A 26,854-nucleotide genomic window follows, 5' to 3' on the forward strand; every position below is an offset into this window, starting at 1 on the left:
TTTTTCTATTTTTTTCCCTCTCAAACAAATTCTCTTTTGTGTCAAATATAATGTGTCCACAGAGGTATGTAAAATAACTGAGAAAATCCCTTGAGCTCTCTTGGCCTAAACTATGCCTTCCACATTTGCACTCCCAACCATTCAGCCAGATCTGCTTTTTCACAATTACACTCATGTGACTCAGATCGCTTCAGGAAGGCATTAATTGGCACTGATGTAAATGAGATCAGAATCAGACGGCTGTATGCAGACACTGGCTAGGAACTCAGGATATCTTAGGCTCTGACCTAAGCACCTTGGGCAAGACAAAAAAGGCCATATTTTTAGTGCTGAGCACCCACAACCCGGGCCAGATTTTCAGAAGGGTGCAGCTACCATGGTCACACCCAGGTCTAGATTTTCAAGAGTTTGGCACCTCACATACTGAGGTCTTTTGAAAATCTCACCACTGCTTTTAGCTCCTAAGTGACTCCTTTGAATGTATGTCCCCAATTGTCAGTGCCAAGTTCTTTTGCAAATCTAGTTCTCGGTCTCTCTAGCTCAGCTCCCCCTGTGAAAAACAGGGATACCCACCTTTCCTTTGTCTGTCTTATCCATTGAAACTGTAAGCTCTTGCGGGGGAGGGACGGTCCCTCACTATGGGTTTTATAGTGCCTAGCACAAGAGGGCAATGTGTTGGGTTCTTTCTACTGACCATCTTATTAGAGGAGAACAGTCTACTACTGCTGTCTTCTAATGAAGACAGCCCTGGAGCTCAAGTGACCCAAGGTCTGTGCTGAAGGTCCCATATTTGAACTTTACTGGATGCTCATGCGAGAGTTTACTCTGCAGCACCCTGCCTCTGTTTTCCCCTTTTGCAGAGCGATCTCAGCACCATCCAAAGGAAATTAAAACATTTCCCACCTGAGGTCCAATTTATTTCAGTCCTCAAGGACACAGTGGCCCCAGGCCACACCTCTTACTTGGGGAATTTCCAGTCCTCTTTTTCAGAGCCGGGTCACCAGTCACTGTTCAAAGTCACTGTAGGGTCCTAACTTACAGGTGCTTCTTCGAGCCTGCTACACCACCTCAGGCTCCTGTTTCTCAAGCACCTGTTGCCCTTTACAGGGAATCAGCTACTTTCACACAGGTATTCCTTCTTTAGTAATCAGGGTTGGCTAGTCCCAGGCCCTCCAGCCATTAAGGGGCAAGCCACCCTGTTACCACCAGGAATAACAGATGGGTGGAGAAGACCGCTTATTTTCTGAGACCCTTATGATTAAATTGACTATGATCCATAATCACATACTGAGCTAGAGCCTCTGGCCAGGAAGCTGGTGCAAACAGAGGGAACCACAAATTGTGGAGGGTGATTCCAGAGGGAAAAGGTGCATGGCCGGGATGTCCCTGAACCATCTTGATCCTTCCCCTTTGGGGCCATTTGCATCTGGCGTAAGTGAAAGCAACCCTCGGGCTGCTCTAATCTAGCACCAGATGCTCAAGCCTGGACAAGGGCTGAAGCAGAGCAGGGTGGGGAAAAGGGCAACTTTATGCCACCTTTCTCAGTCTGTGCCCCCCGCCCTACAACTTGGGCCAGAGGAACCACGATTTGTCTGACTGCTTCTCAGATCAGACAATATAATATGATCAGTTATTCCCACAGGCTTCAATGCACACACCTGGCAGTGCTGTGTTCTGGTCTGCGTGCGCGCCGGACAGAGTCCGCAGAAGGCATTTACAGGAAGAATACAAAGTAAACCATACTTATTCAGTGAGCTACTCATTAAATATACAACAGAGAGTAAGAATAAAACTTTCCTAGCATGTATCCAGACGGTTACGTTCACAGTCAAGTTAACTGCCCCATTTAATGAAATGCAGCTCTGGAGGTTTACCTCATGCATGGGTGTGAAGGCAAATTCGCTTCTTACTCAAATCCCTGTAGAAGATAAGCACATTCTTGGGCCCTGGCTAGCAACACAGCGCTCTTCTGCTGAATCAACCTAACATCAAGCTCTTGTATCCTACATAAAGATGTATGCATATTTCTGTTGATAAGTGAATCCAATTAGCTCCACTCCAGGATATAGGCGTGAGTTGGCATAAATAGGCTTCTGCCTTCAGAATAGCTCAGTGGTTTGAGCATTGGCCTGCTAAACCCAGGGTTGTGAGTTCAATCCTTGAGGGGGCCATTTAGGGAACTGGGGTAAAAAATCTGTCTGGGGATTGGTCATGCTTTGAGCAGGGGGTTGGACTAGATGACCTCCTGTGGTCCCTTTCAACCCTGATAGTCTATGATTTAGCTAGTATCACTGCGAGCCTTCCCTCGAGACGAATCAGCTGGCATGGGTAAAGTACCCTCTACACCAGGTACAAGGATTACCCACAAATAGAGTACAACTCTCCTCCCCCATCCCTCACCTCACCACTCCTAACACGGAGGGTCCGACTCCAAGAAGGGTCAGTTACATGAATAAGAAGAACACGTGCAATGACCCAGCTGAGGATGCCATTGCAAGCATTATTACTTCAGGGCCAACCCAGTTGTCAGCTGGGCTCCCGAAGTTCCCTGCCCAGGTTAGAATACAGTAGGGTGACCAGACAGCAAATGTGAAAAATCGGGATGTGGATGGGGGGGAGGTAACAGGAGCCTATATAAGAAAAAAAGACCCAAAAATCGGGACTGTCCCTATAAAATCGGGACATCTGGTCACCCTAGAATACAGCAAAAGTAGGGGCAACACTAGGTGACTGATGCTCTGAAGCATCTTGACTTGGCTCCTGCCAAAGACAGGCTTCCTGCATACACAGCTATTGGGGATTCAGTGGGATCCAGTGATTAGTGCACTGGACCCAGTCAGGAGATCTGGGTTCACGTCCTGAGTCTGCCAGACCTACTATGTGCCTTTGAGCACGTTATCTGTAAAATGGAGATAGAAATATTTACTCCCTTGAGAAAGCACTTTGAGTACCACACATGAAAAGAGATCTATGGGCCTGTTTTAATGACACTGAAGTCAATAGAAAGCCTCCTATTGATTTCAGTGGGCTTTGCACACAGCCCTCTAAGAGCTAAGTATTATTATGGCAAATCCGATGGGACCAATGGGATAAGGAATAGGTTGTGTGCGTCTTTGAGCTCCCTCATCTGCCCCTCTTCAGGATGGCATCAGTGTCCCCACAAAACACAATAGGGATAAAGTCCTAAATCACAGGATTGAGCTTAGAGACGCCAGCACCCCAATTCCAGATGGACGGCGGGGACTCAGAGTGTACTGGAGGTCTTCGAATTGTTATCAGAGATTTTCACTGAACACACTGAAATACGTTTGGCATCTTAATTCAGAGAAGAATGCCAACAGGAGCATATGCTCCCCTGGTTACATCAGGAGGCAGAGATGTTACACGGACATCACTGGCTTGCAAGCAAAAGATGCCAGAGGCCTGGAATGTTACCTGTGCACATTTCAGTAGGATGCACCCTGGCAGCAGTAAGTTTTAAGGGAATGTTGAACCTTGTTTTCAGGTGCCCTAAGCACAGTGGTACCTGGGGGCACCGTTTGTCCACCTCAAGGTGCTATTTGCCATCTACTTCTATTACCCTGGAGACTGGGCCTGCCTAAAACTATCAGCAACGGGACAAAAGCTTCCGCCTCGGAGCTCTGACCTTTCAAATGATTTTCTTCCAAATCCAAAATCCACTTGGGAACAAACACGTATCGGTTGCCTTAGAAAACCACTAGCTGTTACCCACCAGCCAGTGATTTCATTCAGTGCCCCACGAGCCTTCATCTGGCATGGGCATGTTTGCTTTATGTCTAAGTTATTAAATGTGTCTCTTTTTAATTAAATGTTCTGTACAGCTCAGCTCATCCGCTGTGGCTTTTAAGTCACATCAAGCAGATGATTTTCTGGACACACTGTTGTGCTGCACTTTGATTGGCATCCTCTGCATCAGCCTCCAGCAGTCGCCCCACGGTGACTGAAAGGTTTTGTTTGGCGATGCCCAGCAGCTTTTGGAAATAACCCAGACACGACGCTATTCAAACAGGCTCAGCCCACCTGATTTCACCCAGCCAAAAAGCTGACAGGAGCCACTGGAACGGTTTGCCAGACGAGCTCCGACCGCTTGGGTACAATGGAATTTTTAAAAAGCTGTTAGCAGGCTTTTGATGCTGCTTTTCAGCTCCTCCAGAGGCTTCTTTAATGAACAGAATCCTGGCTTTTAAAATAATTTGCAGTTTCTTTCCCTCTGAAATAACTCACGCAAGAAATTTATTTTTAAAGATGATCTCCATTTGCTTTTCCCCAGAAGAGGTAAGTTTTCCATCATCCCAAACACACCGCATACTCCATCCACCCACCCACTCACCTCTCAGTCGGTCTCTCTCCGCCTCTCCCTATTCATACATCTATATAAGCACAACTCTCTCACCCTCTGTCTGTCCACTGGTCTCTCTTTCTCATAATCTGGGTAAAGTTGCAGCTATATGCAGCAGTCAAATTGGAGTCAAACCAATGTCCATTTCCAAACTAAGCAGGACCATATCAATCCACCATCACCACCATCTGCTTTGGCTTCTAATCCATCTCTGAATCCAGTTTAAAAACGTCCTTTTATTGTCAAAACTCTCCACGGACTCCCCACCTTCCCCGACCTATGTCCACTTGTTTTTCTGTTGACTTCTTCTCCTCTTGCAGTCTCCTTCTATTCCACTCAGCTCCTCATGGGAGCTCTCCTTATTAGGGGTCAGAGGGTTCTATGACTCTGGTGCTGTATTATCTACATGAAACTAGCTGCCACCTCTGCACCCTCCAATTGAATGAGTCACTTTCCCTGTTACAGAACCCGGACTTGTGATTACTTTCTTTTCCCCTCACCCATGACTGACTTTTTCTGTGAAACATTTGATGGCAATATGTCCTAACTAGAGATGAGCTTGAACTGCAATTGAAAAAAAATGGTTCTGGATTTCAAACACCCAGAATTCAAGTAAACTCTGGATCTATTCTAAAGATAGGGGATATGTGTGACATTTCGAATATGGATCTGGGGTCAGATTTGGAACCCCTCCTCCAAAGTCTAAGGGTGTCTTCATCTAGCTCCACCCCATAGTGCTAAGGATGTTGTATAAAAAATAAACAGGATTGTATTGTAGGACAATGTTAGAAGACGTGTAAATTACCAAAAAGGGGATATTCACTCTGCTTGGAGAGACAACAGTCATGTCCACCCAGCAGATTAATTGTTTGTATTTATTTTCTCTCTAATTAAGTCTAATCTCCTTGAGGCAGTGACTGTTTCCTTCTTTGTGTTGCACCCTGCCATGGTTCATGCCTTCTTTCCCCTTGATACCATGTCAGTAAATATTACAGCTCTCTCCAGAAACTGCCATTGCAGCATTACTCTGATGAAAGTGAACAATACACATATAATTAATCATATTCTCTTTGGGGCAGGAATTGTCTGTTCTTCTGTTTGTACAGCAACCAGTACAATAGAGTCTTGGTTCATGACTGGGGTCCCTAGGTGCTAGATAATACAAATAATAAACATGACTAACATTGATAAAGCTAATGGTTGTATCTGGGCACAAATAATTGGCAAATTGAGCTCTTTCTCCCCTCTGTGTGCTAATTGCTTACAGCCTTTCGATTTGTGGAATTTAATAAGTCACTCAAAAATATTCAGGGTTAGATTATGATTAAACTTAATTGAACAAATTATTTTTTTCCATAAATCAATCAATACATCAATCACATTTTCATGATTTTTTTTAACCTTTCCAATCATCTCTAATTATGCTACCCAACCCATTGACTTCTATGGAACTATTTGTGGTGTAAGTTATTACTTTATGTGAATAAGATTATCAAAATGTATCCTTCAATGAATAATTTATACATACATATTTTAGCCTTACAGTTTGTTATTTGGATAGGTCGTCACCTGTTTGCTATTATGGGTGGGGTGTAATTGGCTGTCCGAGTAACAAGATATTGTTGTTGCTCCCTGATTGGATGACTAAAACTTTTATAAACAGGAAGAAGGACACCAAGGTGATTTCAAGATGGCCGCTGCAGATACTTTACACCAATCCCATTCACATTTGTATTTGTGAAACTTTCACTTTCTGCGAACATTCTTACCAACAAAAACACACTTCTATGAACGTGTGCAGAAAATGTCTACAAATAGTCACAAATGTCATCAAAGAGAATCCAGGCGGGTTATTCGAACTAATGTTCCCAAACATTTTAATGAAGCATTTGCCCAGCTGTACCAACCACGGTTTCAAGCCTTCTTTCCCCTTGATACCACGTCAGTAAATATTGCCGCTCTCTCCAGAAAACCGCCAATGCAGCATTGCTCTGATGAACTAGTCCTGACCCTGATGGCTTTTCAGCAAAATATTGAAAATGGAAATACTTCATCCAAAAACTGCAATATTTTGATACAAAATGGCGCTGCGGTGCCTCCTAGTAGTTGTAGTTGAGTGCCTTATGCGCCCATTCTATGGGCTGGGCTCTCCGATGCACTACTTTCTCCCCTCTTGCTGAGGGACTGCATCAGGCTGTGGTGATCATGGGAAATGTCAGTTCTTAGCACATCACCACAGTTAGAGCACATCACATGTATTAATGACGTTTTCCTCAAAACACCCTTATGAGAGAGAGAAGTGTCAATCTCGTCCCTCTTTTTGCCAGATGAGAAAGCCCCAGGCCTCTGTTTGTTGTAAAGGTTTGAGTTCATCTGCGTACCCCACACCTGATATCTCCCACCCTGAGGCAGCATCATAATCCCTTCCACAGCAACCAGTCTGGATGTCAGAGAATGACTTTTAGCTGCAGGTGAAGGGGTAAACAGGGGGAACGATAAGCCCTGAAGAATCAAAGATTCTGGTTTTATGGAAATCCCTCTTTCATTAGAAGGGAGTCAACACAGGAATACAGAGTTCATATGATCTACAAGCAGCTGAATTCTCTCTAAATAGAACGTTTTCTCAAAGTTTTGCAGGAGGTGTCAGCAGATTATTTTAATGTTGTTTTTCTGTGGTTTAAATTCCTCTGGGGACTTTCACGTAGCAGCCAAAAATACGAAAAAGAAAACGATCTTGCAAACGTATATAGAAAAGGCAGCGGGAAAGATGACAGTGGTTTCTCTGGTAACGTTTACAGTCAGATTTTTTTCTACGGGAGCATTAGCAGCCCCCGGTGAATTCATTCATAAGACTTAAAGTGCCCCAGGACTATTTATGTGAGGGCCATAGCAGGGTCATATGGCAATTAAAATATAATAGTGAGCAATTAGGAATTTCAGCTTTGATCTGATTAGCAACAGAGTGTGTTTTAAAAGCCTATAAAGCCTCCCGAAAGTTTCTTTCCTGTCAAATAAAACATAAATGCATGGCGTATAGAAATGCACCCATGAAAGGGCCCAAGGCCCAGGGTTAAACTCAACGCTTTGCCTCACAGCCCAGCCTGGTGGACCATTCCAAAGGGTGGAGAGATCCTGGAGTAATTTACCATCCCCAGGGACCAATCTGAATTACGCCATCTCCCCAGGATGCTCCACAATCTCTGTAGCACTGTGTGATGTGGCTCCACCTCTGACATGTTCCTCCCACTCCCAGCCCAGTCCCTGGCTCACCTCCTACCCCTGGGCTGCAATGGGATCCTTGGAACATAGGCTTATCACGGTCTTCTGTGGTTCCTGCTCAAAGGGAATCCTCCTTCAACCTGAACCAGTGCTTTTAAGGCTGCCTTGCATCGCTCGAGCCCTTTTGCCCAGTGTAAAGGGGTGAGAGTAGGGTGAGGATCTCACCCAATATTTTCTCTATTGAAGGACTGTAACTCTGGAATGTTATCTCTCAAAGTGCACTTCTGCTTTGAAGAGCAACTGTAAAAGTAGCATCATGGGTTTTGAGCTGATCATGTCCCAGTGATTTCCAGATCATATCTGCTCAGTTTAAAATAATTAAAAAATAAAGATAGGTTCTCACTAGCTGTCAGCCCCATAAAAACAGACTGGGATCTGAGAGTCAAGCTGGGTTCTTTCTGGCTTGCACGTCAGCACCAACAATAAGGATTCTGCAAAACAGGTTCTGTTCTGGGTTACACATGTGCAAAACCCCATGGGCTTGACTCTCTGTTGCCTTGCTCCTTGTGGAGTCATTTACACTAAACTGTTTCAGCAGGGTTTTGCACTGGCGGAAAAGATTGAATCAGAAAGCAGGCCAATGGAGAACCAGGTTCAGTATTGTCATATACTGTCATCAATAATCCCAGTTTTTTCTAGTGGGGATGCAGAACTCTGAGGGTAGAATTTGGCCAGTCACTAGAAATTAGTGAGCAATTCTGGTTAGAATGTGTGAGCCAGAATAAAATCTAACTCCCCTTTCTATAACTGTGTTAGTTTCTCAAAAAGCAGAATCACAGTTTAACATGCATCAATGACCCAAAAAAATCAAAGACGTCCCGTTCTAGGCGACACTAACAACTTTTGGTTTCTTGTTTAGTTTGTGTTTGTGGGAAGATGGGTCGGTGATTGGAGCAGTTTTTAATCGTATTTGTTATTCTTTGCTTTGCAGTGCTTTTGAAATTCCTCGTTTTACTTCTCTTTTTTGCTAGACCCTCAGAGGACTTCAAGGGTTTATCTCTGTGGAAAGGAACATTAACCATTATCATCATTATTCTCATTGCTGGTGTCCATCCGTTCAATATATGATAAATCTCTCTTGTGCCTAATGACAGGCAGACTTCAAAACGCTTGGATTTTAGTATGGATAATAAGCATTCAAGAGTGTGGATGCTCATTCAAGGAATATAGCTGGACAGCTCAAAAAACATGCTTTCTTACAAGGTTCTCAGCTCTTTCTGCTCGTGTCAGGCCAGAAATACCATGGGAAACATGGGAAAAGATGTTCTTATGATATCATGGAAGCTTCTGGTCCTGTCTGGAAGCCAGAAGGGCAGAGATGAGTGAACAATTTTTAAAAAAATGGGAGTGGAAATTCCAGATTGCAAAAGTTTCAGCAAAGTCCAGGTTAAAGGGAAAGAGAAAGGTTTGGATTAGAGACAGGTTCAAACCAAAATCCTGGATCTAAACTTTGGGGAGGTGTTGACAAAATTCAAATATGGATCTGGATCTAAATTTTGGCCCATGTCCTTTACTTCGACTGTGATTCGAACCAAAACAGTGGACCCCAACTCCCTTGAAGTGTTCAAAATCTGTTTTTTGGCATGGGATCATCTCTAATTTGCGGGTAAAAGAGGGGTCCTATTTTTGCTGACCCAATTCAGTTGCTATACTATTTATTAATGTATCTATCTGTAACACGGTTCATGACACACCCCTCTTCCTGGGGCCCGCTTGCCCTCCCCAGTACGGCTTAGAGAGGCTTCAGGGTTGTGCAACACCCATGTCTTTATTAACTTAACCTCATCTCACCACAAGTGTCCATCTATGTATAAGTTTTACAGGATTACTCTCCTCCTTTCCAGGCAGAGCCAGCCTTCTGCTAGGAGATCTCCAGTTCCCTCCCTGACTGACTGACTTCTCCCTGGCTGCCCCCCTGCCTTCTGGCTCCCTCCCAGCCTTTATAGCCCTTGGCTTGTCAGGCCAGCAGGTGTTGCCAATCCTCAGGCCGGCATCAGGTCTTTTCCATCCAGGGCCGGCTCTGGGTTTTTTGCCGCCCCAAGCAAAAAAAATAAATAAATAAACGGAGTGCCGCTGCCAAAGCAAAAAAACCACAACCAAAAACGGAGTGCCACCCCTTGAAAAGAGCCGCCCCCAAAGGGCCAGAATGCCGCCCCTTCAGAAGTGCCGCCCCAAGCACATGCTTGGAACGCTGGTGCCTAGAGCCGGCCCTGTTTCCATCAGCCCCAATCTGCTTCCCCTGATTGAAGTTGACTGGGAAGGGGCTAATTAGTTGCACCAGCACCCTGCTACACTATCCCACAAAGAATCTCCTTCTAAGGGCCAGATTCAAAAGTGATATGTAAGATGATGTAAACCAGACCCCGGAGATTCTGCTCTCAGTTAAACTACTACCTCCATCTGAAACTGATGGGAGTGACTCCGGCTGTATAGGAGTGTAACTGAGAGCAGGGTCCAGCCTCCATACAATAACTTAGACCTACCTCTGAATTTGGCCTGTAGTACCATGTGTGCTGGAAAATAGACCATTATTCAACTTATTGTGCTCAGTCCAATGTGCTCATGCTTTCCTTTTCACGCAAGTTTGTGTTACACTAATTGCTTGTTGCCTGAAGGTGAGGAGATATTTAGTGACAAGCACTTTAGTGTCAGTGCAATTACAGTGCATTATTTCGGGCATGGGCTGTAGAGAGACCTGCCTGCTATCAAAATGATATTAACATATTAGTGTATCAATACTGATGTATAAAGCAATGATGGATACAACTAAAAAGGCTCTGATTTGAAATTGCCCTGAACAAAACCACGGGAGCTGAACAATCCTAAATGTTAGGCAAGTTTGGACCCAGATCCAGATATGACCTTCGAGGATGGCTGCTGTCTCTACAATATGCTGATTCTAAAGCCTCAGTTGAAACATCCATTAAAGACATTCAGTACATGAAGATTGTGAGATGACCAGATACTATGGCAAGGGGACCATATTAGTACCAAAGACAGGTAAGACCTGTTAATTTAGGGCATGGGTGGCCAACCTGAGCCTGAGAAGGAGCCAGAATTGACCAATGTACATTGCCAAAGAGCCACAGTAATATGTCAGCCGCCCCCCATCAGCCTCCCCCTCCCAGCTCCCAGAGCCTCCCACCCACCAGCAGCCCCATCGATCAGCGCCTCCCCCTCCCTCCCTGCACCTCCCGATCAGCTGTTTCATGACATTTTGAGCAGGGGGTTGGACTAGATGACCTCCTGAGGTCCCTTCCAACCCTGAGATTCTATGATTCTATGACATGCAGGAGGCTCTGAGAGGGAGAGGGGAAGAGCGAGGGCACTGCAGGCTCAGGGGAGGTAGCAGGAAGGGGTGGAGAGGGGGCAGGGCCCGTGGCAGAGCCAGGGGTTGAGCAGTGCACCCCCCGGCACATTGGAAAGTTGGCGCCTGTAGCTCCAGCCTGGGGTCGGTGCCTATGCAAGGAGCCGCATATTAACTTCTGAAGAGTCGCATGTGGCTCCGGAGCCACAGGTTGGCCACCCCTGAATTAGGGGATGGGTGGACCCAATTCTGAATTCAAACTCTGGGGCACAGGCTCCTGCCTACGTCACAGTTTTGCAGTAGACTAGTATTCTGAGAAGTGGTGAAACGTTTATACAGCATGACTGATCCCACATGTATACATATATCTTTGGTCTTGAAATTGGACTAGAAATCTTGGAATACTTGCCACCTGTTTAGTAGAACATGGCAACAATGCACAATGATTTACGATTGGAAGGGAAGAAAAATATTGTATGGCAGAGTGTAATGATGTCCAAAATCATGGTCACTACTGGGGATTGAACCAGTGATAATCTGAGCTAAAAGCATGAGCCTACACAGCATGAGCTAAAGGACTATGGGCGAAAACCTGGCTCTGCTTAAGTCAGTGGGAAAACTACCCTTGACTTCAACAATCCCAGGATTTTCCAGCTGGGAGCTGAAGTACATTCATATTCTCTGTGGACTGGGTGCTGAGGGGAACATATACATGAGTGACAATTGCACTGCCATGTAAGAAATGCACATGCAATAGCACGGCAGAAAGCAATGGTCAGCACTAAGAAGATGACAACCACTTCTCAAATTGTTATTTGTGCTAGTGAGGTGGCTAGGAGCCCTAATCATTCACCAGGACACCATTGTGCAAGGCGCTGTACAAGCACAGACAAAAAGACAAAAATGACAAAAAATTAACCTCAATACTAAAACTGAAGAGCAAAAGGTCTGAGTGATGACAATGTTTATCTCCTTTGGTAACGCCTCCTCAGCCCCAGAGCCTTCATTCAAAAGCACCACCACCTCCATATACACCTGGTGGAGCTGTGCTTGTGAAACCAAAACATTTGCTTTGTTTCTTACCAGTAGAACCTGTTTGGTGCGACACCCTCCTGGAGCAGCTGCCATCTTCTGCCAAACTCAACCGAACTGTATAACTGGAGACAAAACAGAGTACAATCACTGTACCTCCCTGACCTCTTTTTTTTTTTATCTGCAAGAATCACATTAAAGTATGAGGATAAACACAGTCAACAAAGGAACAGAACTGCAACCTGTACGGCTTTGGAAGTGTTCTCTGGCATCCATTGCTCCTGCGGCAGTGCCTCCAAAGTCAAAGGGCTGATCTGTGGACAGCCAGGAGACTCTGACTATAATGGAAATGAACAGCACGCCCGATGGAAGAGAGCGTGACATTCCCCAGGCCCGTTCATGGCTTTGGAAAGGCTATGGGAAGTGAGGGGTTATGCGGCTACACCCCGGATTATGCATGTATTCCTCTTGTGTGCTATAGATCCAAGCTCTCCAGTGGCCTGCTCCACCAGAGAGCATAGGTAGGGGCTTGTAAGAGTTCTGGGAAATGGCAGAGGTGGTTCCCAGGAGCTCTGTAAACTGTGAGCCTGCCCTTGTCACAAACTCCTCATTAATGGGGTACAGCCTGTCGTGGCCACTACTACAGCCCAGGGGTTGCAGTTCAACTGCACAAGTGCCCTGCCTCCTGGATGGGGAGGAGAAATCGGACTTCTGTTTGTCCCCAGTGCAAATCCTACTTTGCTTGCTCTTTGCACAGGGAAACTGAATTTTGCTCATGGGGGGAGCCATCTTTCTATAGACCTGTCCCATATTTTATGATACTTTCATTACTCTCACTTAACTTACAATTATGCTCTTGGGGATTTCAGGCACAGGTCATTCTCTGTATGCACTGTTGCCCACTACTGAATAGAGTATCTCTGAAATGCTGGGACTAAAACGTGCCTGTGTACTTTGGTACCTGACTGAAAGGAAGCAGAAATAACCCTTGCTACCACTGACAGCCCCTGGAGATTCAACCACAGTTCCAATAGCAGAGGCCAGTGGTATTCAGAGGGGAAAAAAATACTTGCATGGACTGTTGCAAATGATGCATATGAGCAGGGCCGGCTCCAAGTTTTTTGCTGCCCCAAGCAAAAAAAATGTTCTGCGCCCCCCCCCGGCCCCGCCCCAACTCCGCCCCTTCCCCACCCCATTCCAACCCTTTCCCCAAATCCCCGGCCCCGCCTCCTCCCCTGGGCGCGCGGCATTTCCCCTCCTACCCCTCCCTCCCATCCCAGGCAAGCCTGGGAGGGAGTGGGCGAAGCAGAGCAGCGGCGGGCTCGGGGGAGCAGGTGGCAGTGGAGCGGAGGTGAGCTGGGGGGGAGCGGTTCCTCTGCCCCCCTCCCCCCAGGGTTACTTCTTACGGCCCTCCTCGCACCCCCCACCGCCGCAGCTCACCTCCACTCAGGGCCGGCTCCCGGCTTTTTGCGCCCCAAGGAAAAAAAATTAAAAGGAGCCGGAGTGCCGCCTCTTATTAAGTGCTGCCCCAAGCACATGCTTGGAGCGCTAGTGCCTAGCGCCGGCCCTGCATATGAGCAGTTAGCTGCTAAACATAGCGATTGTGTCTGCATGCAGCTGCAAACAGTTACCTACAGTTGACTGAGACATGTAACTCAGGGTCTAGCTCCTTTAGGCGATATCAGATAATAAAGGTTTGTGGGTCGTTGCAATTTTTACTTTCATCCTGAATTTATGCTTGCGAAGGGTACTGAACTTACAGCCACGCGTAACGGAGAAATGAAAGTTACTTACCTGTAAGCGAGGTTCTTCGAGATGGACTCTGCATATTCCCACTCTTGGGAGAGTTTAGAAAACAGTGTGCATATTGAGTTGGCTGGTGGGTAAGGAGCACTAGCTAAACAAGGACTGTAACATCAATCTACCAATCTGTGCCTCTGAGCTAGTTGCGATATCTAACAAACAATGGCTTGGAAACGTGTGTATTGAATGCCATGTGGCTGCTCTAAAAATTTCTATTATTGGAACGTGTTTCAAACATGCCACCAAGGCTGCAATCTCTCTAATGGAGTCGACAGTCAGATGGGAGCCCGGGGGGAGCGGGGGAGGAGAAATTGTGAAGCATGCTTGTAAATTTCCATTATACACTCTCTGACCCATCTTGATAATGTTGGTGTGGAAATAGGATTTCCTTTACAGTTACCAGCATATGAAACAAACAATTTAAGTGAAAATTGAAAGTCTTTAGTCCTATCCAAATAGAAGGATAAAACTCTTTTTGTATCCAGATAATATAGCTCTGATTCTCCCCTTATTCGAATGAGGTTGTGTGTGTGTGTATGTGTGTGAAAAAAACACTGGCAATGTGATGGACTGATTGATAAGGAAATTTGAGGTGACTTTTCGAATGAATCTAGGATGTGGCTGAAGAACTTCTTTGTCCTTATAAAATGAAGGGTCAACCATTAAAGCATGAAGTTCACTAATCTTCCTATCTGATGTTATTGCTATAATAAAGGCAGTCTTAATTGATAGATGAAATAAGGAAAATGAAGATAAGGGCTCAAATGGTGGAGACATAAGCTGTGACAGCACTAAATTTAAGTGCCATGGTGCCACAGGATCTCTCATCGGGGGTGGGGTACACATTTAGTAACTCTTCAAAAACTTAATAACCTCCTGCAAGAATACCGATTTACCATCTATTTGTATATGAGAAGCTGCTATTGCATGTAAGATGTACCTTCAGCAAAGCAACAGAGAAACCTTTATGCTTTAAATATAACACATACTCTAATAGAGATTGAATAGGGGCTGACACAGGATCTATTGTCTATCAGATATTCATAGTGAAAACCATTTCCATTTTAATTCATAATATTTTCTAGTTGATTTTCTTCTGGCATTAAGAAGAACATGTTGAATATCCATAGAGAAAGACCTCTCCAACTCTATTAGAGACGGATTGCCCATGTTGTCAGATGCAATGATAATGGATCAGGATGGTAAACTGTCCCTTATTGTTGTTTCAGAAGGTCTGTTGATACTGGCAAGAATCTCTAGTTCCTTTTGGAAAGCAGGAGCAAACCCATGAACTACGACTGTCACAGCCAAGCTGGGGTAATCGGTATCATTCTGGCCAAGACCAGTCCTATTTTTCTCACAACCTTCAACATCAGAGGAAATGGTGAGAATGCATACGTTAGTTCTGCATCCCATCCAAGGAGGAACCCATCTGCCAGAGTCTGACAGGGTTCACTCACCACTGCAGCGCCTTCTGCTGGCTGTTCTGTGAATTAGCTCTCCTAGCCGGTGCACCCTCTTCTGGTGGCATCTCGACTCCATCACTTCAGTTCCCGGACCCACGTCGCTTCCAGGAACGCAGTGTCCCCTTCACGACACAGCCCTCCGGCTATGCCACACACTGTGCTCCCCCCTTCCAGGGGACAGTATCACCGTCCCTCGGTCCAGCCACTTCCTCAGTGGTGAGTGGGGCCCGGGGGAATCCAGGCCTGCCCAATACTCTGGGTCCCAGCCCAGGGGCCTTGTAGATACCCACCACCTGCTGCATCCCCTCTGACTCTTCAGTTCATTTCCCTGGGGCACTTCCCCGCGGCCTCCATCGCCTTCTTTGTCCTTACCTCAGGGCTTCAGCCTGCCAGTCTTAGTATGTAGCCAGGAGTCCTCTCTAGCTTCCCCAGTCCCTGCTGGTACTCCTTCCTCCTGCTAGGAGCCTGATTTCCCTCCTCAAGCTCCAGGCAGCTACTGAACCTGTTCTGCCCTACAGCTCTTCTTATATGGGCCTGCCTGGCCCTGATTGGCTGCTCCTCTCAGCCCTTCTCTGATTGGCTACCTCCTGCGCAGCCTCCCTAGAACTCTATTAACCCCTTAGAGCCCAGTGTGAGACAGGCAGCCCATCACACAGAGATTGAGTATCCACTCCCACTCTGAAACAAAAAATAACAGCATTTCCTGTTGAAACTTATTGCAAATAGATCTATCTTTGGCGTACCTCAAAGAGCAAAGATGTCTCTGATTACAGAGTCTTTCAAAGATCATTTGTGCATCTGTGTGGATTCCCTGCTTAGTTCTGGTTGAGGGATCCAGCCTGATGTAAAGCTATCGGACTCACCCTTTGGGCTTTGCACCAGTCCCAAAGTTTCACTGCCTCCTTGCAAAGCTGTGGTGATCAGGCTTCCCCTTATCTGTTTACATAGTACATTACTGTCATATTGTCTGTGGCCACTTGAACCACCGACCCTTGAATCTGGGGGAGAAATGACCTGAGTGCCAACCAAACTGCTCTTGATTCCAGAATGCTGCTATGGAGACAACCTTCCTGTCGACCCCAGAGTCCCCTTGTTACAAACTTCTCCAGATGGGCACCCTAGCCTGTGTTTGCAGAGCCTGTTGTGATTATCATAGACAGGACTGGATAACACCCCTCTCAGAACATTTCCCCAATCCATCCACCACCAGATGGATCTTTGGATTTGCCTGGGAACTGTAATTATCATATCCCTACTGTGTACCGACAGTCTGATGTTCTTTGATAACTAGCGCTGGGGCAGTTTCATCCTAAACCTTGCATAAGCTGTGAAATATGTACCATCATGCCCATTAGTGATAGAAAAAAAAACGTTACTCTCTGAGATGGATTCAGCAGCAAAGATTGAAAGGTACACTTTATCTTCAGGGAATTCTCCCTCAGAATGTATGCTTTTGCTCTTTGGGAATCGAGAAGAGCTCCTGTGAATAGGATTTTCTGTGATGGGGTCGGTAATTATTTCTTTCATTTTATTAAAGAAACCTAAATTTCAGAATAGAGGGCATGCAAATATTGTGAGCTCTTCCAGCTCATCCTCTGAGGTTGCTATTAGGAGCCAGTCATCAAACTATAGAAAGACAGAAACCCCTCATCTCTTGAAGAACGCTGCTACTCCAGATAGACATTTTGTAAAGACTTTGGGTGCCAAGGAGAGGACAAAGGGGAGGACTCTGTATTGGAAATGATCCTGCCTTACAGCAAAAAGGAAGGTACTTCCTGTATGATGGTCTTATTGAAATATGAAAGTAAGCTTCTTTGAGATCAAGAATAAACCAATCTAGAAAGGATAGGGAAGGAATAAAGGATCCTAGGGTTAATATTCCGAAATGCATCTTTCAGACATACTTGTTTAGGTTCCTTAGATCTAAGACTGGACGAAGATCTCCATCTTTCTTTGGAATTAGAAAATAGCAGGAGCAGAACCCTTGATTCCTGAGATTTATTAGAAACTCCTCTATTGCTCTCTCCATTAGCAGAGAACTGATCTCTGATCTTAACAATGTCCCATGAGTGAGGTTCCTGAAAAGAGAGGGAGAGGAAGGTTGATTTGGAGGAAGTGTATCAGACTGGCTGGTATAACCATTCTTTATAGTATGCAACACCTATCTGTCTGTGGCGATCTTTAGCCACTCACTCTAACATTGACTTAAAAGGTCTCCAAATGTAAGGAAAACAGGATCCAACATTGCTTTGCGGCTCTCAAACACCACCGAAAACCTGCAGTCTCACTGCAAGCAAAGAAGCAGCGGTAAGCCAATTATTTTGCTTCATTTTGGGCTTGAATGGCCATTTCTTGTATGACTGAGAAGCAAAAGATTGTTGTTGTTGTTGGTATTGGTAGTGATGTCTTCTTTTGCTGAATGAAGAAGAAGAAGGTGGGTTATACTGTCTTTGGAATCTGAAGAGATCTAGAAAATCTCCTTTTGAAAGTCTGCAAAAGACCCAGGGATCTGGATGTAGATCTTGTCTCTCTAATTTTTTCCAATAATTCATTGGTTTTTGAACTACACAGGCAATTGCCTCCAAAAGGAAAGTCCTCAACTTTAGATTTTGTTTCCCGTGGAAGAGAAGAGGAACGTAGCCAGGCATGTCTTCTGAGAGTTCTTACTGTTGCCACTGGGCTTGAAGATACATCTGAGACAGCAAAGAACAGCTTTTATGCTTGCTTACCAATGTTTTGACCCTCCTTAAAGAGGGAATTAGTGACTCTGGGAAAGGAGAAGAGCATAGCACTGCTTCTGCCAGGGAGGAGAAGGGAGAATTTGAGAAGGACGGGAGATGAATTAGGGAAATATAACCTAGATGGAGCTACTATAAGGTGGTTGAATAACTGGTTGGAAAACAGTTCCCAGAGAGTAGTTATCAGCGGTTAAAGTCAAGTTGGAAGGGCATATTGAGTGGAGTCCCACAGGAATCAGTTCTGGGTCTGGTTCTGTTCAATGTCTTCATCAATGATTTAGATAATGGCCTAGAGAGTACACTTATAATGTTCATGGACAATACTGAGCTGAGAAGGATTGCAAGTGCTTTGGAGGATAGGATTAAAATTTAAAATGATCTGGACAAACTGGAGAAATGGTCTGAAGTAAACAGGATGAAATTCAATAAGGACAAATGCAAAGTACTCCACTTAGGAAGGAACAATCAGTTGCACACATACAAAATGGGAAATGACTGTCTAGGAAGAAGTACTGCGGAAAGAGATCTGGAGGTCATAGTGGACCACAAGCTAAATATGAGTCAACAGTGTAACGCTATTGCAAAAAAAGCAAACATCATTCTGGGATGTATTAGTAGGAGTGTTGTAAGCAAGACATGAGAAGTAATTTTTCTGTTCTATTACATGCTGATTAGGCTTCAACTGGAGTATGGTGTCCAGTCTGGGTGCTACATTTTATGAAAGATGTGGACAAATTGAAGAAAGTCCAGAGAAGAGTAACAAAAATGATTAAAGGTCTAGAAAACATGACCTATGAGGGAAGTCTGAAAAAAAAATGGGTTTGTTTAATCTGGAGAAGAGGAAACAGAGGGAACATAACAGTTTTCAAGTATGTAAAAGGCTGTTACAAGGAGGAGGGCGAAACATTTTTCTCCTTAACCTCTGAGGATAGAACAACAAGCAATGGACTTAAATTGCAGCAAGGGCGATTTAGGTTGGACATTAGGAAAAGCTTCCTAAATGTCAGGGTGGTTAAGCACTGGAATAAATTGCCTAGGGAGGTTATGGAATCTCCATCAATGGAGATTTAAGGGCAGGTTAGACAAACACCTGTCAAGGATATTCTAGATAATACTTAGTCCTGCCTTGAGAGCAGGGGACTGGGCTAGATGACCTCTCGAGGTCCCTTACAGTCCTATGATTCTATAATTTTAAATCTTCCAGTTGAACAGAAGGAGTATTGTTACAGTACCAAACAGGGAATAAACAGACCTGGCTTCTATTTTCAGCTTGTATGACCTTGGGCAACTCACTTAATATCTCTCTGCCTCAGTTCCCCCATTTTACAGACTGGTATAATACCTCATTTTACAGACTGGTATAATACCTAACAGGGATGTTTAGAAGATACCTACATTAACTAGAGCTGTTTCAAACATGGTAAGTTCTTTTAAACATTTTGAAATATCAGTTGAAAATAGATAAAAGCCAAAAAAAAAGCATTTCCCCCCTTCTCTCCCTTTTTCCTTTCCCCTTCCTTTCTCAGTTGCAAAACAGAAAAGGGGCGGGGGAGAAAGGATGAAGAGAATGGGGAAATAAAAGAAAAAGATTATGACAAGGGAAAGGAAGGAGGAAAACATTTTGGTTTTGATTTGAAAACCGAAATATTTCAGTTTTCCATTTTCAGGATTTTGTGTTTAAAAAGTGGAAAATTTTAGATGCATGTGAAAAAAAAATCAGACAAATTTCCTTTTATTAAGAAGGAAAGAATGGAGGTCCCTTAACATACATCTTTATTCAGTCACTAGTGAAAAAGGGGTGTAGGCTTTCCATGGATAAATAGACGGTTGTCTAATAAAATTAAGAGAGCTGGAATCACCAAGACTTTTCTCCACCCTTGTCTGCCTCTCATTCTACAGCTTCTCTAGATTGTTACAACAAAACATGGAGCACTATTATTATTGTCACATCTCAGAAATCTCCAGTTGTGGTAACAGTGCACCAGCAACAGGGGCGTTTGAACTGAGAGGAATAAAAAGAAAAGCTTGATGGAATTGTTTTAAATGGAGGAAATATGCATCACTTTTCATTGTATCTGGTCTTTCACTAAATTCACATCACAACTTCTAGTTACACCTGCACAAAATGCAGGGAATGTTTTGTGTGTTCTTAGGGCCTGTTCTTGGTTCCCTGGAAGCCAATGGCAAAAGCTCCCATTGTGTTTGGTGGGATTGACTGGGATTAGGCCCATAGAGAGTTGCATCTATATAGGGCATTGAGATCCTCCTCATTTGCCAGCACCTGAGCTGCTATAATATTCATTTATTCACCTTGATTCCCAACGTGCCAAATGGTGACATGGTAACTGGAGAGTTATTACAGAGTCTCCTGACATTGGTTGTGGAACATCTCATTAGTGTTCAAGGTAATTCCATTTCAGCCAACGGCACAAAATAAATGGTTTTACCATGAAGTAGCGTGAGATGTTGAATTAAATCTGGTAGGAGTTTGGGCAGCATTAATGACCTTCAGTGAACAGGCAGAAATAAAATGTTTTTCCCTATAGGGTACTTTGTCAAATGTATTCTACTGAGATGCCATTTTGGAGTGGACCAAAAGGAATGGTGGACCAAAAGGAAGAGAAGAATATCTGGGGGCTAGGCTTGATTTTTATCCAGACAGGACACAGGGATATTTTCCCCCATTTATCATGTATGGTGCTTTCATGAAAAAAATTGCACAGCATCTTACTGCCATGTTGCTTTTCCTCTTCCAGGGCTGTTATGACAGGCTCATCCATGTAGTCTCTTAGGAGATGACATTTTATTTTCTTTGGCAAGCATTTCAGTCCGATTACAGGCAATTTTCGTTATTAGATCGAAATGATATAATGTTCTTCAATTTTTCAAGCCACAAATAGAAAAAGAATCTTTGATCAGTTTTGATCTAAATTTCCATCTAAGGGGCAAATGTTGATTTGTCACTGTGTTTTTATTTTGCTCCTGCTCAGGCAAAATTTCTATTGAATACAAACTGAATTAAAAAAAATTCTGAATTTTATTCTTGTTGATGAGGCAATAACCTCATCCTTACTTTTTCTCTATCGTTTCACATTCTTCTTTCATTGTCTATCTAGAATCATAGAATATCAGGGTTGGAAGGGACCTCAGGAGATCATCTAGTCCAACCCCCTGCTCAAAGCAGGACCAATCCCCAGACAGATTTTCACCCCGAATTGCCCCCTTAAGGATTAAACTCACAACCCTGGGTTTAGCAGGCCAATGCTCAAACCACTGAACTAGCCCTCTCCCCGAATGTATTACAGAACATACATGGCCCTCAGTACTGTAATATTTGATAACCTCACAATCCATAAAGGTCAAGGTGGCTTCTCCATCACTGACAACTTTTAAGTCAAGACTGGATGTTTTTCTAAAAGATAGGCTCTCGGAATTATTTTGGGGATGTTTTCTGGCCTGTGTTATCCCACCCACCTTGTCCCTCTTATATAAGCAGTCTGACTAGAAGACCACAATGGTCCCCTCTGGCCTTGGAATCTATTACCTCCATTTTCTAGACAGGGAACTGAAGTGCTGGATAGGCTAAGACTCAGCGGGACTCAGCGTTGCAACACCTAGCTGACTTAGGAGCCTTAGGATATGTTTACACTACACAGTTAAGTCGACTTCAGTTACATCGACGATCATAAACCATTGTAATTACATCGCTTGTGCATGTTCACACAACGCTCCCTGTGTCAGTGGAGCCTGTCCACACCTGGTACTCGAGCGCCAACTGAAAGAGCAGTGCACTGTGGGTAGCTATCTCACTGTTAAAATCACCACCTTCTCCGGCTAGCAGTTCTGGGAATAGATCGCAGTGCATCGTGGGGGCGGGGTCACCACCCCATGACGCGGTTTTCTCCATCCCATAATTCCAAAGGCTTCCAACTATATTTCGCACCATTTTCCAACTGCTCCAGTAAACTCTGCCTGAAAGCATGGATCTTGCCGCTGCTCACCAGTCCTGTGATAAGCATTATGAGCACAATGCAGCTCATGAAGTACAATTCTGAACAGGCGGCCATGGTGACTGCCCTGCTGTCTGCCGTGGAAAGAAACAATTCAAGATTGATGTTGGCATTCATGGAGCAGCAGTACATGGTAGACTGCTGCTACTGGGCTTGGGAAACAAGCACTGAGTGGTGGGATCGCATTGTGATGCAGGTATGGGACGATGAGGAGTGGCTGCAGAATTTCCTTGAACTCTGTGCGAAGTTCACGTCCACCCTGCAGCGCCAAGACACCAAACTGAGAGCTGCCCTAACAGTGGGAAAGTGAACGGCGATTGCTGTGTGGAAGCTGGCAACTCCAGACTGTCACCGGTCAGTCATGAATCAGTTTGGAGTTGGGAAGTCCACTGTGGGGGTTGCAATGATATAAGTGTGCAGGGCCATTTATCGCCTCCTGCTACAAAAGACTGTGACTTTGCGCAATGTGTAGAAAATAGTGGATGGCTTTGTAGCAAAGAGATTCCCTAACTGTAGCAGGGCGATAGATGGCGTACATATCCCAATTTTGGCCCCAGGCCATCTTGCGACGGAGTACGTCAACAGAAAGGGCTACTTTCACTGACATCAATGCAGGGTGATCAGGGAAGGTGCGTGATGCACATATCTTTAGGAACACTGGCCTGCATAGAAAGCTACAAGCAGGGGCTTTCTTTCCAGACCAGAAGATTTCAACAGGGGGTGTGGAAATGCCCGTAGTGATCCTGGGAGACCCAGCATATCCCTTCTTTCCATGGCTCATGAAGCCATACACCGGAAACCTTGACTGCAGCAAGGAGCGCTTCAACAACAGACTCAGCAGGTGCAGAATGACTATAGGATGTACGTTTAGCAGATTAAAGGGTCGCTGGTGCTGCCTTTTTGGCAGGTTAGACCTCAATGAGGAAAATATTTCCATGGTCACAGCAGCCTGCAATGCTCTGCATAACATCTGTGAAGCCAAGGGGGAAAACTTTCCCCAGGGGTAGAGCACTGAGGTGGATCACCTGGTAGCTGATTTTGGAGCAGCCAGACACCAGGGCTATTAGAGGGGTTTAATTGGGGGGGGAGGGGTATTCGAATCAGGGAAGGTTTGAAGCAGCATTTTGACAATAAGCCCCAGTAATGTGTTTCCTATAATGAATTGAGCCAGGAATTGTTTACCTGCCACCGTAAATGACTCCTGTAATGATTCCTGCCTGAGCATTAATTGTAGTCTGCAAATGTGCCGATGGCCACTGTGTATGAATTTCTGTTGCAACCCTCCAGTGTAGGCCACAAATAAAGAATCACTGTCTTTGTAAGACTACATTTTTATTAAACAGCAATAAACAGATTAACATTTCTTACAAGGGACATGACAGTGAGCAGCACTCTTTGAAGTGAAGATCTGACAGCTGTAAGTCCTGCTGTCGTTATGGAAAATGTCCCTAGGGGTGGAGTGCAAGGGGTACTGCAATGGGCCAGGAACGTGAGAGGAATGTGTGCGGAGTTTGGGGAGGGCAAGGAAGGCAGTTCTGTATGGATTGCTGAGGGAGTTGGCAGACATGTGTTCCACCTGCAGCACAATCAGGGACCTCAGCATCTCTGTTTGGTCCTCCATGAGCTTTATCATCCAGTCCTTATCCTCTATTATCTACTCCTCCTCTATCTCCTTTCTTGGCTATCCACGTCTAGTTTTTCATGTATTGTCTCTGTTTATGATCTGTGCTCACTATCTGATGATTGCAGCACTTCGCTGATATGTAGGAGCTGGCCCTCAAGGGCAGATCTGCAGGAGGAGAAGAAACAATACACAGAGTCTGTATTGTGTGTGCACTCACAGTCTTGAATCATAGATGTTACATTCACCTATTTCTCACTTTCCCTTAGCAAGCACGCAGCACAGCCAGAGCACTAAACATGGTGAGTTCGGCCCATGGGAGGGGGAAGGATGGGGCAAGATGGGACAAAGGGTCTGAGTGGTTTCAGATGGGGATTACTACAAGTGCCTAGGCACACTATTCTGAACACTGACACCGTTTTCCACAGGCAGGGGCGATCAAAGTTGAAATCACGCTCCTGAGAGTAACTGAAGATGCAAGGGTGCATCTCCTGCATGCATGTGGCTTCAGATCGGATCCATATACAGCTCGCCTGTGTGCTGCTTTGGTTCCTGCAGAAATAATTGCCGAGTGGCGTGGCAAAGTTTCCTACAATGGGGGAAGAACAAAGCAGCTCTGCCAAGGAACCTTCGGTGAAGGATTGCAGAATATCTGGAGGAAAGTTTCCTAGAGATCTCTATGGAGGATTCCCGGGAGATCTCGGTGTGCATTAACGCACTTTCCCACTGCATTGCTGCACAGGGAAATGTGAAGCAGATGCAAACAGTACCTAGTGTTGTTAATTTTGATCCCTTCTCCCACGTGCACCATGTAACAAAATAAAGGACACCTCTACTTCATGTCACCGTGCACTATCAAAGCAAAATGAGTACTTACCAGAGCTCCCCTCTCCTGCTTCATGCACACCACAGCCGGACAGCTGGGACTCCATAGTCAAAAAGAGGTCCTGGCTCACCACACCAATGGAAGAGCCTGTTGCTTGTCTCACATCGTCCTCCAATTAGACCTCCTTGTCCACCACTTTGTCCTCAGGGTTGACTCTGCTGGCTGCTGAATGGAGTCCCCCCAAAGTATCCACGGGGCTTTTGGCAGTGGAGGTGAGGTCGCCTCTGAGAACGTCATGCAGCTCTTTGTAGAAGTGTCATGTTTTTGGTGCCACACCAAGGGGATGGTTGGCCTCCCTTGCCTTTTGGTAAGGCTACATTAGCTCCTTGATCTTAGCACAGCACTGCTGCATGTCCCTATTGTGCCCTTTCTCATCCATGCCATGAGCAATCTGCTTGTAGATGTCAAAGTTCCTATGGCTGGATCAGAGCTGTGACTGCACAGTGTCCTCTCCTCACAGACCCAACAGATCCAGCAACTTCTGGGTACTCCAGGCAGGAGTGCGTTTGCTGCAGAAAGCCGGCATGGTCAGCTGGGAAGATGCAATGTGAGCTGTCCATGCCGAGAAAACAGGAAGTAGAATTTCAAAAATGTCTGGGGCTTTAAAGAGGGAGGGGTGCATGCTTGTGAACCTGGCTGCAGGGCGGTGGAGTAGAAACTGCTTATCAGACCGGTCATGATGGGCATTGTGGGACACCTCCAGGAGGCCGCTTAGGGGGACATAAGCCAGTGCCGTGTCTACACGGACACTGCGTCGCTCTAACTTTGTCACCAAAAGGTCAATGCTGCTCATTGATGTGGTTTTATTATGTTGGCGTGGCAGGAGAGTTAAATCGGCAGGAGGAATATTGTGTGTAAACCTCCATTGTTTTGTCGATGAAAGCGGACTTTTGTTGACAAAACTGGGTAGTGTAGACAAGGCCTAGATCTCATTTGCATAAGGGAGGTAGGCACCGAATCTAAATCCTATCAACTGTTGACATGAATAAATGGATTTTACTTATTTTAGATCTGAGCCAATTTAAACCTCATGAGCCCATACCTTGCCACCATCTAGAACTAGAGATGGTTGAAATGTTCCTTGAAATTTGAATGTGATTTAATATATTATATGAAGACCATAAATACCTCTTTCCACATGGATTCAATGAGAAAGATTCTCAAGCGGTGTAAATTCACATATCTTCATTGATTTCATTGGAGCTAAACCAAATTACACCAGCTGAGGATCTGGGCCTATATTTAATTTATCTGTAATCTCATTTGGTTTTGTGTTTTCATGTATTGGTCTGCACGTTTTAAAAACTCAATAATAAATATTACCTAGAAGAGATTGAAGGGTTTAATGTTCTCTGAGCATCAGACAAGTTTAATGCCTGTAGCTGTAATCACCTGCAGTAAGAGATTATGCCCAATAGGTCACTGCCTTCCTATCCAGATTTGACTGAATTACAATGTTGAAATCTCCCAACATTATCTTCTGTCCTCAGGTTAAATGAGATGAGCTCTGAGCAATTTCATAAAGAATTCCACCTTAGGGAATTTGGGGTAGATACATTAATAAAATTGAACTGTGAGCCGCCTGTCTCCTGTAAGAACACTGAATTTACCCTGTGGTTCAGAAAGTTCAGCTCTCATAACAAAAGGCACAGATTAATGCCTTGGATAAATTACAGCTTTTGGATGTTGAATCTTGCAGTGCACCAAAGGCGAAGAAGCCTAGCTCACAATTTTGCTGATGAACGCAAGGTATGTCTTAAAGAACCCAGTTGTCATCCATGACCTGTGTCACGCTGTCTGGAGTGGCTCACAACCGAGAGTGCTTTCCTCAGGGCAGACTGTCAAAAACAGGGCAGATACCTCAAACTAATGGTATGTTCTATAATTAGATTTTGCCAAGCCAGTAACAAATGTGAAGTCCTGAAAATCACTACAACAGTCTTACCATGGAGTCACAGACAGTCCTATTAAGACTCTCTAGTGTATCTTGCCACCCAGACAAACTGGACTTAGTGATAAATGGTCACTTACATGAAAAAAATCACACAATATGCAGGTTGCTTCCAGTCCCAAGAGACCAGTCACTTACCCCAGATCAATGGATACCCTAGATTTTAAACCAAGGACAAGGCCTGTAGCCAATCCTGTAATACACTATCTAAAGGTTTATTAACTAGGAAAGAGAAATTAGAGTTATCTACAGATTAAAGCAAACAGACATAGGCACACATGAGTTGAAATCTAAATCCTAAGAGTGGCACAGCTGGAGTGATCTGTCAATTCAAAGTGTTTTCAGGGTGGACCCAGGAGAAAACACTTGAGCATCCCTGGCTTTAGTTTGGGGTCTCTAGC

At 44.9% G+C, this 26,854-nt stretch overlaps 1 protein-coding gene across 1 annotated transcript in view; it reads right to left on the reverse strand.

Annotated features, from left to right (window-relative positions):
- SORCS1 (sortilin related VPS10 domain containing receptor 1) overlaps positions 1 to 26,854 on the reverse strand; it is a 410,485-nt gene that overhangs the window by 115,575 nt on the left and 268,056 nt on the right. Inside the window, exon 6 of the mRNA XM_026651051.1 lies at positions 12,030 to 12,103. Within this exon, the coding sequence (XP_026506836.1) occupies positions 12,030 to 12,103 (74 nt within the window). The remainder of the gene's footprint in view (positions 1 to 12,029; positions 12,104 to 26,854) is intronic.

The sequence above is a fragment of the Terrapene carolina genome, unplaced genomic scaffold, assembly GCF_002925995.2.
Source record: "Terrapene carolina triunguis isolate 2854851 unplaced genomic scaffold, T_m_triunguis-2.0 Scaffold95, whole genome shotgun sequence".
NCBI classification, from domain to species: Eukaryota; Metazoa; Chordata; order Testudines; family Emydidae; genus Terrapene; species Terrapene triunguis.